The 15,076-nt window shown below is 39.5% G+C and overlaps 1 protein-coding gene across 3 annotated transcripts in view; it reads left to right on the forward strand.

Moving 5' to 3' along the window:
- Positions 1–15,076, forward strand: part of NDST4 (N-deacetylase and N-sulfotransferase 4) — a 203,099-nt gene that overhangs the window by 91,703 nt on the left and 96,320 nt on the right. For all 3 annotated transcript variants that reach the window (XR_006104258.1, XR_006104259.1, XM_042470377.1), the window contains exon 4: positions 10,534–10,621. Coding sequence is in view for 1 of the 3 variants with exons in the window: in XM_042470377.1 (XP_042326311.1) it covers positions 10,534–10,621 (88 nt within the window). In the remaining 2 variants the exon portion in view is untranslated. The remainder of the gene's footprint in view (positions 1–10,533; positions 10,622–15,076) is intronic.

Consider the following 15,076-nt stretch of genomic DNA (forward strand, 5'->3'; position numbering starts at 1 on the left):
GCATTCATATATTCATTAGTCATTTATATATTCATTTGGGGATTCTGTCAGAGGGATTATTAGGTTAGGGTTTTGTTTAGATGTTATTGGATTAAGGACATAATAGGTTTGATATATATTGGTTAGTTAGAATGTACTAGAAGGGGATAGATAGATGGCTAGCTTCTGTGCTTGCTTATTAGGATTGGAATGTTACAATGTTAGGGAGTTACCCAGCCAGGCTCTTGTGTTGGGAGGGGTGAGTTAAACCTTAAGAGTTAATATGTTCCTGATATTAATATATGTTGTTGCTATGCTTTATATGCACCATGTATGTTGGGTTGTGGGATGATGGGATATATAACCATTCTTATATATACTCATAGGTTGTTAAGGTTTTATATTACTTAGTTTAGTAGGGGTGGATGTCTGGGCTTCAAGGCCACAGGTGCAAGGAGGAGATAACACTTGGTGAGAACTTAATTGTTTTGGGAACAGGCCGGGGAGGCCGGACAAGAGGACACTACGTCATCTGGGTGGAGATTCCTCACTGCGCGGGAAAGACTGATCCAATTAATTAACTTTATTGCTTTATGGGGGTGGGTCTGCTCGTGGGACTATATAACCCATCTATAACTATGTATCTTCATTCCTGACAAAGAAGTCACTTCTGTTGCCTATACCTTTTACCTTTCAATAAAGCTGTTACTCTTTAGAAGCACAGCCTCTTGTTGTTTGGGGGTGGCAATTGGGAGCCTGACAATTAGGCACTTTCCTCTTCTGCATTTCACCAGCTTTCCTGTACTAGTGAGAGCGGTTCACATTTGGTCCTTATGCTTTTTAAGGTATTGCTATCACTTCAGCACCATAATGTAAACAGTTTAACCAAATAGGTTGCTGCAGTATTAGCAGTACAGACTGTCAATAACTCAAGAGTAATTGGTTTACTTGTTACCACAATACACATTCATCTCACTCAACTGAAATTGGTTACCTATAGAGCCTTGTACCCTGAATTATAGGCAATTAGACTCCAGAAACTTTTCTGATTCTTAAAGTTAGAAAACAGCAGCTCTAGGAGTTTTTACTGCTGCTACTGAAGTTCAGGTCAAGGAGAAATTATTGATGTTAATTGATGTTGTTGTTGTTGTTCTCCATCCGTCCATCCAGTCTGGATAATACATGTGAATATTAATAAATACTAATGAATAATGAATATTAATTAATGAATAAGAGTTAATTAAACACTCATATCTGCAAAATACTGTCAGTTTTAGAAATTATCCAACACATAGAAACAGATTTCCAAAGTATGGCTAGCTTGGGAAAGTTTCACATGCTTCACAATTTATTGAACTACATATCAAAGGTGGGCATATGCCAGTAGTCAGCAGGCAATTTTTGTTTCTGCTGGCCTCCCAACTGGACTTTCCAGTGACTGCAAAGGGCTTGTCTACACTGCTTTAAAACTATTTTAAAACTCACCCTCTCCTCAAATCCAGTACAATAAGGTCACAAGTTGGATGGTCCTATGTGCCCTAGATTATGATTTGTGTTGTTAACCACCCTCGAGTCACTCTTGACCCATGGTGACCCTGTGGATGAGAAATCTCACAGACTCCCTGTCATCCATTGCTCTGCTTAGTTCCTGTAAACTCATACCCATGACCTCCTTAATAGAGTCCATCCATCTAGCATATGGCCTTCCTCTCTTTCTACTTCCCTCCACCCTTCCTAGCATTATTGTTTTTTCCAATGAGTCCTTCCTTCTCATGATGTGTCTGAAGTACAACAGCCTATTTTTTCTCATCTTGGCTTCCAGGGAGATTTCTGGCTTGATCTGCTGTAGGGCCCATTTGTTTGCCTTTTTGGCCATCCATGGGATCCTCAGCACACTTCTCTAGCACCACATCTCAAATGAATTGATTTTATTTCTAGCTTCTTTCTGAAATGTCCAGCTCTCACATCCAAACATATCTTACCTTATTATTGGATTTTTAAACTCTGGAGTTTTCGCTCACAGGCAATTCAAATGTTCTGAATAGTTCCTGAACCTGAATAGTGAGGCATTTTTTCCTACTCCCTCAGCACCACTGCCAGTGGTGGCTCCCAGCCTATTGCTTTTAACGTCAGGTGAGGCATCCAGATCTCATGCTGGGCACTTTATATCTCAGAGTGACAGATGCACCCGTGCAGCCAGTGCTGATGGAGGAGGGAAAACTTCACCGTTCAGGCCAAGAACTGGCATGGAGGTGCCTGTCTGGATCTGTCCTGGCTTTGAAAGGCATTGGTGGCAGTGGTGGTAGTGGCTGGGGTAGTGGGATTGGCAGTGGTGGGAGCAGTAGTGGTGGGAGCATCAAAGGTGTTAATGATGGGAGGAGCAGCAGAGACAGACCCAAGACACTCTGCAGGAACAGTCAGGTAGTGTAGATAATCTACCTGATGTTCCTGTGGAGAAAAAGGTTATCCAAAGTGACTTCAGGGTGGACCCATGAGGAGCAAAAGCCCATTTGGACTTTTGTTCCTAGTGTAGACTAACTCAAAGAGGTGACATTCCAGGAAGTTATTGATAGGAAATGCTGTGAGGATTGTTGGTTGTTGTTGGGTGGAATCCAGAACCAAAATTCTTGCCAATTTCTAGTTCTGAGTAGGCTTGTGCACTATAGACAGATTGTATTATAACTGTGTGGCAGAGATGAATAGGTAAACTCAGCATACTCCATATGTACCACAACATCTTCTCTACTTGGGAGTACCATTTATTTATTGAAATACAGTGGTGCCTCGGGTTACGAAATTAATTCGTTCCGCCGCCGCTTTCGTAACCCGAAAAGCATTCGCAAGCCGAAATGCCATAGGCGCTAATGGGGAAAAGCCGCGATTTCGTGCGAAAAAGCCGAAAAAAGCACCAAAAATTTTTTCGTAACCCGAAAAAACATTCGTAACCCGGAACAATTATTTCCTATGGGATTTTTTCGTATCCCGGAAATTTCGTAACCTGGGTATTTCGTATCCCGGGGTACCACTGTACTTATATGCTGCACTTTATTATGGGATTTCAGGATAGTATACAGATAAAACAATGAAAGATGTTAAACACTTCCAAATTAAAATGATGATGTGTCTAAAACAGGATACAGCTATTCTATTTATGCTTAATTTTTTAAAAAATTATTTTTATCCCACAAAATAGTTGAATATCTTGGGTTGCGCAAAATAAAATGTACTTAAAAGAATAAATAATAAAAAATTTAAAAGATTAAAAATATATGAAATCATTCACTGGTTAAAAGAATGAGACAATTTAAAACTAAAACAATTTTAAAAAGTACCAAGCATAGCACATGTGCATCATGGCAAAAATCATTTAGGCACTAAGATTTTAATCAGTGGCATTCCTGAGGTTGGTGTCACCCTGTGTGAACTGCCTTGCCTTTCCCCCTTGACACCTACCTGCCCAGACCACTGCAGCCCCCTAAAGGCCTTCAAGATCCACTTGTGTGTCTTCAAGTGCTTTCTGACTTATTGCAAACCTAATGCAAACAAATCACAAGGTTTTCTGAGACTAAAAAATATGGCCCTGTGCAGACCAACCTTAAAGGCCGGCTTGGGGGCGTAGTCAAACATAGCCTCCACATGATGCATGCCCTGACTTTGCCATCAGGTTGGCATGATGCTGTGTGCCACTCCACACAGCATGTAGCATCATGGTTTTCCTCTGGCACTGTGTCTGCACGACGCAGCACCAAAGGAGAGATGTGAAGCCGCAATGCTGCAACTTTTGCACCCTTTGCAGGGTGCAAAAAGGAGCTGCTTTTTGTGGCTACTTTTTGCACCCTACAAAAGCTGTGGCATGCAGTTGCAGTGGCACCGATCTGGCAAAAATGGAGGCGGCTGCAGGCCACCCCTTAGGGGTAGTCTGCACAGCCCCTATGTAACTTGTTGAAGGTCACCTAGAGGATTTTCATGGCCAAGTGAAACCCTGATTGCCTGCTGCCTGCTTTAAGAGGGTCAGAGAAATGTTATTTGCTGGTTAATCCATCATGGGAAAATCACCACCCTATCAAGACTCATGTCCTGATTGATCTCTTTTGCTCTTCTCTTTCCCCTGTGTTAAGGTCCATGATTGTTCCCTTTATGCTTCACAACATGCAAGGATACTACTTTATCTTCCAGTGCTATTTCCTCTTTTTTAGAACCTTAATGAATAGACTATGTAAATATTGTTGGAAGTTAAACTGCAATTTTCATCAAAAGCTTTGAGTTCCATGATGGGAGAATTGAGTTTCATGATGATACAATTAATAATTCACACACACCCCACCCAAAGTGTTGTATTTTAAAACATGTTCTAAGATTATAATTGTAACACAAGTTAACTAAACAGAGAGATGTAAGCAAATTAGCTCTAGTTTCCATGGTATTTCCCTATCTGCCTGCATTATCTATGCAACATGGGCAGGGGAGGGGGGGATATCCAATTAGTCACATAGATATACATGTGTATAAAAGAGTGATCTGCTAAGTTTATCAGCTGGATCCATGGAGCTGTCTGTTAATAAGGAACCCTCTCTTTCACTACGGAAAAAGGAAAAAAAGTGAAGAGAACAGAAATTCACGGACACTTAGGATTTGTCAGTTGAAAGTGGTAGTTAACCTTAAAAATATGGACCAAGATCCTACACTGTGGAGACAGCCAGAAACTGTCTCATCAGTGGTGCCTGAAATTGTTTCAGGCTGCCAAGTGGATGAATTACATACTGCAGTAGTCTCAGGATTCCTTCTGGTGTCAGGCAAGTCCAGGGGTAACCAGCCTTCTATTAAGTCCTCCTTAGAAGTGAGAGATTTTCTAAAGAGCTGGCCAGTTTGTGCATGTAGGAGATTCTCAGCCTCTACAAGGAGGAAGCAATAAACTGAGAGGTGATGGTGTATATAACTGCCCAGGGACTTTAGGATCCTGGGAGAGGGGCTAGTTGAGGACCATTTTGCCTTGAGTTGGAAAAGAAAAGAGATTAACGCTTTGCGCAGTGCAGTAGTTTGAGTGTTGGACTAGGAATCAGAGAGATTAGGGTTTAATCCCTACTCAGCCAGGGCATATTCTAGGACATGTCCCATTCTCTCAGCCTCAGAGGAAGGCAGTGGCAAATTCACTGAATAAATCTTGAGAAGAATACCCCATGATAGGTTCTCCTTAGGGCTCCCATAAATCAGAAATTATTGGAAATCACACAGCAACCAGCACCAAACCTTGAAGTTGTTCCTTGCGGGTAGCCCGAAATCCTTTGACAGGCAACATGTGCCTCCCCCTCCCCCAGCCATGTGTTGTGCAGGTCTGCTATAGACTCATAACAAATTTTCCTGATAACCACACTCGGTACACCCTACCCAATCAATACAGAAGTGGGAAGCCTAAACATGCAAGGAGGAAGAGACCACTAGCTATGCTCCCTCCATGGGCATTTGGTGACCCACTGTTTGGAGGACAAGTTTCTGGAAAGGAAAGCCCCCTTTGTCCATGACGTTTCCCCTGCTTAGAAAGTCACACTTCATGTAAAAAGAGGAGAAATGGTGTGGAAAGTAGTGTGCCTTCCTTTCTTGTTTATGTAGACATTCCCCTTATAAAATGTCAGTACTGCACCCTTTTCACACATGCATACACACATCCCTAAATTAAATAACTCCCAGATTAGAGTTCAAAATGTGGGGATTATACTACATTTATTTCTTTTTTTCCTCTCAATATTAGGTTGGGAGCAGATAGGCAAGAAAAAGCAATTTGATCCTGCATTTCTGAAAGTGGGTCAAAACCCCACTGCCCACTTGACCTGCTCCCAAGGTGTGCCAAATATCCATGGGCAGACCACATGGCATGGCATCAAGCCTCACTGTTGGCTTATTCTTTTTTGCTGCCCCCTCCCCACCATACATGTACACCATCACACAAACACACCATCTGTGATCTCCAATTACTCCCACACCCACCCAGATGCCATCCCATAGCATGGGCGCCCCTTTGATTGGCCACAGAGTCTTACATACAATACTCTGCAGGTAAAGGGCATCAGTACATCGGTGCATGAGTGGTACATTGGAAAAACAAAATCATGGAGGTCCCCTTAACATGCTTCCTTCACACTATGAACCCCTGTTGGACTGTCTGGTTTGGGTACATTGTAATTACATCATTTAGAGTTGTCACACTTTCATTTTTTTTTTGTGTGTGTGCTTTCTGCTGCCCCACACTGGAACCAGACTGTTTATATGTAGCCACAAAGATGCACATTTTCTTGGCTGAGCCAAAGTATCCCAGCTTGGTCCAGGTTTTAGCCCTAGAGCATGGGTTTGTTTTGGTTTCCACATGCTTTGGAGACGTGTGTCATTTAAACACCAACTTTCAAAGCGGGTGGAGGCCTCTTTATTTTGTTGATCCTTGTTTTCTGTCAATGAACTGTTTTCATTTTCATTTTTAGCTACAAATAATCCAAATATTGAATATTAAATTAATCTTATGGTGTGGTTTTAAGTAGTCCCTCAAAGGAGAGAAACAATTTTTGGGAGTCAAATTCTGTGCTGCACACTTTTTGAGATTCACTGTAAAGCGAAAAACAATCTTCCTTCAGATATCTGAACATTGGCAAAGTTTGAGGTGTGGCTTGGAGAAATAAAATGTGAAGAACTAGAAATTTGTCCACTTGAATCATACACACAAACAAAGCTCCCCTTTCCAATGGAGACTAAAAGTGCAATGAAAAATGTGTAGATTAGAAAAAAAAAATCTGCATGGGAAATGCTTATAAATTTCTAAAGAAGAAGAAGAAGAAGAAGAAGAAGAAGAAGAAGAAGAAGAAGATAAGTTTTGCAACCTCTCTCACATACACAAAAAGGACAGGATAAAATGGAAATAGGATTAGGAGAAACACAACGAACTTGAAATTGACTTTATATATCCCCATTCCATCCTCACAATAGGGATTAAAAGAATATATGAAAACTTTTTTTTTTAAATGGATAAAACATGTTTTTCATGTGTCAGGAAACCCCAAGGAGGAGAATCCTGGACTGAAGAGAATTTTCACAGTTCAGGACTTATTTTGTGAAAAGTTTACATATGGGTTTTTTGTTGTTCTTGTTTGTTTGTTTTGCACAGAAAACAACATTTTCTGAACAGAGAAAAATGTTTCCTGCATAGAAAAGATTGAGTTTTGCACAAAAATACCACATGGAAATTTTGCAAATCATTTTTGAAAAATAAAATTCAAAGACTGTTTGCACTAGGAAGCAACTGCTAAAATTACTGTGGCTTCCTTCTAATAACAAAATTAGCAAAGAATTACATTAATTCTCTACAGATCCTTCTGATAATGCCTTATTCTCAAGTTGACCCAACCCAACTAGAATATGATATGCATAGTGGGGTGGCAGTGATTGTATCTGAGCAGACCTTCAATATAATTAGTTGTTCATTAATATTGGTCAGGTACCCACATCATAGAAAGATACTATGCATCACAATATGTAAAACACAAAACAAAACAATCAAGTTATTGATTATTCTCACATCACTTTTTCCTAATAAGAAATATATCATTAGTTTTTCTTAGCTCAATTAATCTGGCATCTGCCTTCTGCACTTTTACAAACTATTCCTCACCCAAGGAAGGAATCCTGCTTCAACAGGGGTATTGATCCACAGAGAGCTTTAGTTCAGGAGCCAAGCCTCTTTAATTACTTTGGCTGGCTTCTGTTTTTTACAGTGTCTTGGGAACTCTAGCTCCCACTTTTGAGTGTTGTTATCACATATTTTAAGAACTGTTTTCCCTGCTGGTGTAATATTGTCCCACCCAGCTTCCCTGTCTCTTGTTAGCATAAGGGGGCGGGCGGGGGGAGAAGTAAGAAAAAGCTATTCCTTTTGCTTCTCTAAGGATTTGATAACCTCTTCACTCTCCTTAGCTAGAGGTGTTTTGACCTTTAATTAAAAGGCAAATTTGTTGTCTTCCATTCAGAAGACAGCAAATAATGATCTCATTAAAATGAGGTTAGTGTTCAGGCCTTAGAGCAATAAGAGCTGAAGTCTCATTAGTAGCTAACAATCCAGAACACAGCACATAAATAAGCTAATATGGCAGAGCAAAATGCCTTGGTGCATTAAATTTGAGCAGAATCAAATGTTTACAGTCAATGATGTCTGGGGCATGAAGTTTTAATGTACTTAATAAAGGAAAGCAAATTGCTTCCTATTAGCCATGAAATGTTCCCGGAGAACTAGCTCCCTCCACCCAAAAAAGTTTATTATGCAAATGAAGGAGATAGCTGTAATTAACAAGGACATTGTGGGAAAATATCACTCTGGCTTAATAGAAGCAGCAATTATGAAGAATAAAGAAAGACAAGGCAACTCAAACCTACAAAACCTAATTAGACAGTTGAATCTAATAGCCAGCTGAATGGAAAGATGATGTAAATAAATAAAAGAGTTGCACTATGGATACTAAATGAAGAGGCATAGTCCTATGAACAAAGCCAAAAAGCAATCAATATAATGAAACCTACAAATATCCTCAACAACTGAATTGCTTGATTTCATTACTTGTGCGATTACAAGTCACAAAGCTGTATGCCACTCTGATGTGAATCATTCTGAATGCAAAGATTGTTGACTACAGCACCAAATAGTTCCTTTATTTATTTCACTGAGTTTTTTTTTAAAAAGTACAAAATCAAACCATAGCTATGCTATGTTCTAACTTGAGAGTGCTAAACTATATGGATTGCCTGAGGGTGAAAACTCTTCTTGAAAAGACAAACAAAAAGCCAATAATTACTACAAATGGTTTTAAATAATATATAAAGACGTTTCCAAATCTTTTAGTGGTAACTAACAACATTTTGCTATAACTGCCTTCTCTTGTGCATTTACAAATAGCTCCATATAACCCATGTATAAGTAAAAATGAATATGTGTGACTTCACAGTTAAGGGAAACTGCAATATTCATTAATTTTTATAATATTTTTCTACTCATTCTTAGGAAAAACTGAGATTTGGGATGATCTCTCATGGAGGTTCTGATCAGACCCACATCTACAGTCATACCAAGTCAGCTTTAACAATAATACATACTGGGTCACAGAGAATAATGAAAGTTGATTTTGCACAGGTCACTAATAACCTATTTACAAATGTTTGTATGTTTATATTATAATTACATTTTAAATTACTATACTTGGTATATATGTTTGTGGCGACACCAATTTAACTCAATGAGCACCAATGGAAGCTGGCCTTGAAACATCATGTTGTAATGTATCTCCTGCCCTTACAAACCGGAATAACCTGAAGCAGGGGAAAAAAGAGCTTTTGTTGCAGGCCTCATCTGATCTGCAGAGGTTCTCCATTCAACTTATGGAGAATACTAGAAAGGCCTTCCCTGAAGCTTCTCCCCTTGCAGTGGAAGGGGTTGTACTGGTATCACTGATCAGAAATAACAGTAGGGTATACACACTGCTGACAGGTAATACATGTCACTCCAATTTTCCAGTTACAGGAAGACAGCTGAGTACATTTCAACTTATCCTCCCTCATGGAAATGTTCATGTTGTGGGGTTGGGAAAGGGCATACTGCTTAAAGATAAGTTTGGGAGTAACTTTCAGCCATTGCATGGCTGGGAGAGAGTTTTTAACCACAAATTATAAAAATTGGGATGCACACCTCAGAGGAACTTTTATACAGCCAGAAACAACAGTTCCTACAATGGGAAGGACTCAGTACAAATACACACTCAGACGTTCTGTTGCCATCACCATATATATATATATATATATATATATATATATATATATATATATTCTTAGTCTTTGTTCATGAAATATGAACCAAGTTTACCTAAACAGACTTAATAGACAATAGTTCCCATTTAACACATTTAGGCTTAGTGTTTAAGAGCCCAAACAGACAGGCAAAAAAGGCTGCTTCTGGGCATCATTGTTGCACAGCATTTAGACATTGCACATCCTGATGATGGCCAGAAGGCGCCTTGAACCCATCTGGCTTCCCACACATGGACAGCTTTATGACGCTCCAGTGGTGTAGTGTCTTAAAGCCAGCTTCAAGCCACAGCGGGGCAGGAAAAGCTAGCTTTTTGCTGGCCAAAAAAGGAGCTGATCTTATCAAGGCAGATTGGGACCATGGCATCAATTCACCGTGGCCCCAATCCATTTTCAGAAGGGGCAGTTTCAAGCAGACCCTTCCTGCCTATCTGTTTCCCTACATCCCTTAGAAAGCATGCATAGAAATGTACTGCTAGTTGTAAAAAATAAAACAAAAATAAAAAATACAGTCATATAATTTTGTCCATAATGTTAGTTTTCTAACCATAAATTCTATCACCATGTCAAGTTTCAGTTTTACTATAATTTAAACATTGAGGAAGGGGGAAATGACTGACATTGGATCATACTTGTTAGCATTCCTAACTTTATAGCTCAATAACACCAGTTTAAAAATGAGGCATTAATTTTTTTTTCTAAATGCATGCTATTTCTTATTTGTTTCAGGCCTTACTAGAGACTCAAATTTTACTACGCACTCAGGTTGCAAATTTTACCTTCAACCTTGGATTTTCAGGAAAGTTTTACCACACAGGTAAGAAGGAATTCTATAGCTTCAGGAAGCAATTAAGAGGGTGGAAGATTTTAAAGCAAAGTTTTCATAGGATAACATATAAATGGCACTCCCACTCCTGAAGTTAAAATATACATACAGACCTAAAACTTAATACATTTTTAAAATTTAGACTTGTGTCCCCAAATTTTAATTCAGCACTAATTAGAATGTTTGAGTTTGAATAAAATTACACTTATCAAGACATATCTTCCAGAAGAAGATTTCACAATTTCTTAAGCTTAATGTCATTGCCCAATGGGGTTAAGAGCAAAAATGTTGGGCCTAAAATCTTACTCTCAAGTAGATTCATGGTCTTTATCTACATAGTTATTCACCATTCAATAATAGATTTAATGTGTCCACATAACTAACCTTTAAGATACAGGTGTTGATTTCATAAATTACTCAACTTGGGGTTGATTTTTATATTTTGTCTTATGATAGCCATTGGCAGAGGGAAATTGGAAAATTACCATTTTGGGGTGCTTTATGTCTAATTAGAATAATAAAATTCATGTCATGATTCCTATCCCAGACATACAGTATATGCTCAATTATAAGTCAATCTCATTTATAAGTTGAGGGCAGGTTTTGGGGCCAAAATAATAGTTTGGTATGACCTGTGAATAAATCAGGGGTAAAACGTAGGGGCATGTAACAAAGGATCTAAATGATGGAGCAAAGGTAAACAATGCCAAAAAACTTACAGAATTCCAGAAGGTATAACTTTGTGCTCGGGGTAAGAACTATCTGAAGGGGTAGTACTTTTCCAGAGCTGGTATTGCATTCTGGTTTGTGTTTGAGACATGTGGTTCTGGAACCTCCTCCTGCTCTGGTTCAACAGCAGGCCCCAGCATGTCCACTGTTTCAATCTCTGAGTCATATGTTCAAAGACAATTCTTCTGGGAAGGACACATATATTTCACTCTCTTGCTAGCTGCCTTTGGAATTGTCATGCCCTGTTTCCAGAACATGGGCATGGATCCTGACTCAGAAACTGAAGCAGTAGACATGTTGGGGCCTGCTGCTGAACCAGAGCAGGAGGAGGTTCCAGAGACAGACTAGAATGCAATACCAGCTCTGGCAGAGTCCTGCCCATTCAGTTACTTGTTACGTTCAAAGAGAATTCTCCTGGGAGGGGCACATACATTTCAGTGTCTGGCTAGATGCCTTTGGAATTGTCATGCCCTTCTTCCAGAACATGGACATGGACTCTAACAGGTATGTAGCTAAATCAAAATGCATATGTTGAACTCTTTTGCCTTTTAGTTAAAAATGTCTATGTCTCCATATTTTAGAATCCAACTCAAAATATCCAAAAGTAGCTTTTGAGACATACGGGTTGTCAGTCTTCCAAATTGTTTAAGCTTAATGAAACTGATGAAGCAGTGGTGGATTCAGTTCAAAAGTATACGAAAATAAAGGGTATACTGTACGTTAAAGGACTGCAGTTATTTTTCTAAGCAGATAATGTCAGCTGAGATTTTAAAAAGTAGATATAATGCCAGGTAGTTATTCCAACACAAGACAAGGCAAAGATGACACCATCTTTTAGCTTTAGAATAAAAGACAAAATACTGTATACCAAGTGTTCTGACCGTTCATAGGAATCACAGCCATGTGATGCACACCCCACTGGGACATCACACAGTTATGAGTTGGACATTCTACAGTGGTTTGTATGGGGTTTTTTTTTAAGTGTACTGCTCTATCCAGGGAAGAAAGATGTGGATTAAAGGAATTTAAATTAAATGAAAAGAGGATTACTCCACCTTTTGAGTTCTAAGTAATTAATTGATTTTGTCCTTCCCCACTGATTCCCCAGATTAGCATTACTGGCTTCCAATCACATTTTTTGGATTTTCTATTTCTGCCAGCACTCTTTCTTAAGTCTTCTATATACTTAAACTTTACTTTATTGTGGTTCTTCCCTAGCTAGATCTCTTCTTCATTAAGAGACAGCTTTAAGGGTTAGCACAGATTAGAGGCAGCAAAGTGGTCAGCGTTGCCCTCTTAAATCTAGGTCTATTTTCCTTCTCCAAGCAGCAGCAGCAGCCTCCTTACAGAACTATTAAAATTCCTGCACTACAGCCATAAAATGTTAGATGAGTATCTCTGTCGTCCTAAGAATATATGCATGCAAAATTTAATTTGCATTTTCAGCTTGTCCTCAGCAAATATTTGCACTTCGGCCTCTGTTTCAGGTGAAATAAGATTGTTGGAGCTCCTTGTCCAATGTATTAAATGATCAACAGATAAAACAATCATTGGCTGATGTTGCCCATACTTTAAACAGAGGTATCATGTCACTTGTTCGATGAAGGGAATGTTGTGGCTATAGTATATCTTGATTTCAGTAAGGCTTTTGACAGGGTTACTCATGACATTCTTGCAAACAAGCTAGTGAAATGTGGGCTAGACAACGTAAGTGTTACATGGATTTGTAATTGGTTGACCGGCCAATCCCAAAGGATACTCAACAATGGCTCCTTTTCACCTTGGAAAAAAGTGATCAGTGGGGTCCTACAGGGTTCTGTCCTGGGCCCAATGCTATTCAACATCTTTATCAATGACTTGAATGACAGAATTGGGGGCATATTTATCAAGTTTGCAGATTCTCTGAAGATGCCAGCCACAGATGCTGGCAAAATGTCAGGAAGAAACTCTTCTAGAACATGGCCACATAGCCAGAAAAACCCACCAAAAATGACCACATATTATTTACATAACTTTAAAGGAGATGATGAAGACATTGAAATAGTCAAAGATTTTCCATAGCATGCAACTCCCTTGTTAAAACTGACTATTGGTTCCATTTTGGGCACAGTTCAAAATACTGGTCATGAGCTATGCAGCTTGGGTCCAGACTATCTGAAGGATCATTATTTCCTCATATGAACCTGCCAGAGTTTTACGATCCAAAGGGGAAGGCTTTCTCTCAGCCTCCCACCATCACAGGCTTGCTTAGTGATGACACAAGAGAGAGCCGTCTCAGTAGCTGCTCCCATTCCCTGGAACTCCCTTCCATTGATGGCTAGGCTGGCTCCTTTCCTGCTTTACTTTCACAGATGGGAAAATACCTTTTTATTTAATCAGACATTAATATGTAATCAGGAGAGCTTCTTATTTAGATGTTTTATTTGTCTTTTTAAAAGTCCCGATGTTTTAAATATGATTTTATGCTGTTTTATGTGATATTTTAATTGTTTTATATTTTTGTTGTGAAACAACTATGTTTTAATTCACCTTTACAAAGCAGAACACTTTTCTTACAGAAAGCAGCCCATTAATTTTAATTTCACTTTAATTAATTGCTTGTAATTTAATCGTAATTTAAATTGTTACATTAATTAAGTACAAATGGATTTCACTTACTTGATTAATATAAAAGCCAGAAGGAGTGTAACAAGGTCAAGACCTGCTGGCAACTAGTTTATGGTTCTTTGCTCCTTGGTCGACTGATAGTCCCCCTCGAAAAAGCACTATTGATGATGGATATACAGCTTTGTGTTTGTATCTCTGACTTTCCTTCTCTCTCTCTGGTTGCTATCTCAGACACTGATCAGATAGGCCAAGATAGCATTGGCTGAGCCCATGCTATTCTGACCCCGATGCTCACCCAGGTCGGTTTCTGGCTCAGCAGGGGGATGGATGAGTGTTTACGCATCCATCCCTTGCACCAACCTGGGACCTGCTACCGGTTGTGCACTCCTTACCTTGCTATGCAATCATTGGTAATGAGAAGCCCAGTTGTGAAATTTGCTGTGGAAATGGGGTGCCTGGCTGCACGCATGGGGTAAATTGACCTGGAGTAAAGACTGTTTACTTTGGAATTGGGATCGATCCACTAGAGCTATGAAATTTATCACATGGAGCACTTACTGCTTCCCAAAGGTTGCTGAAGTGTTACCCAAATGTTTCAGAAGCTCCGGAGGTGGGATCATCCGTCACGCTTCTGAAACATCATAAAGGCTTCCTGCTTTCCTTCCAACATGGAAGCGTTCATGGGGAAGCCTCGGAAAAGCCATTTTTATTAATGAAAGATCCCATCTCCGGTGCTTCTGAAACATTTATGTAAGAGTAACATTTGAGCAGCAGGAAGTGTCCTGTGTGATAAACTTCTAAGTCTGGTTAGGCAGGTCTGAGCCTGAACCTGACTTTGGGGCTTTGGCCTATGTTGTCTGAACTGGATGATACAAGTTTGGGGGAACATGGGCCTTCTGGCTCATGCAGACAATCCTTCACCCTTTTTCACTGCAAAAGGATCTTATAGCACTTTGAGACTACCTGTGCAAAAGGACTTATAGCATAAGGTTTCACACGTTTGATCTATTCCTGCATATACAAGATTTCTTTGCATACTGATATTCCTAACATGGCTATGACTCCGAATTCTTTTCTCACTCTAATTCTTTTGCTCAGTTTATCTTCCTA

The sequence above is a fragment of the Sceloporus undulatus genome, chromosome 5 (assembly GCF_019175285.1).
Source record: "Sceloporus undulatus isolate JIND9_A2432 ecotype Alabama chromosome 5, SceUnd_v1.1, whole genome shotgun sequence".
NCBI classification, from domain to species: Eukaryota; Metazoa; Chordata; class Lepidosauria; order Squamata; family Phrynosomatidae; genus Sceloporus; species Sceloporus undulatus.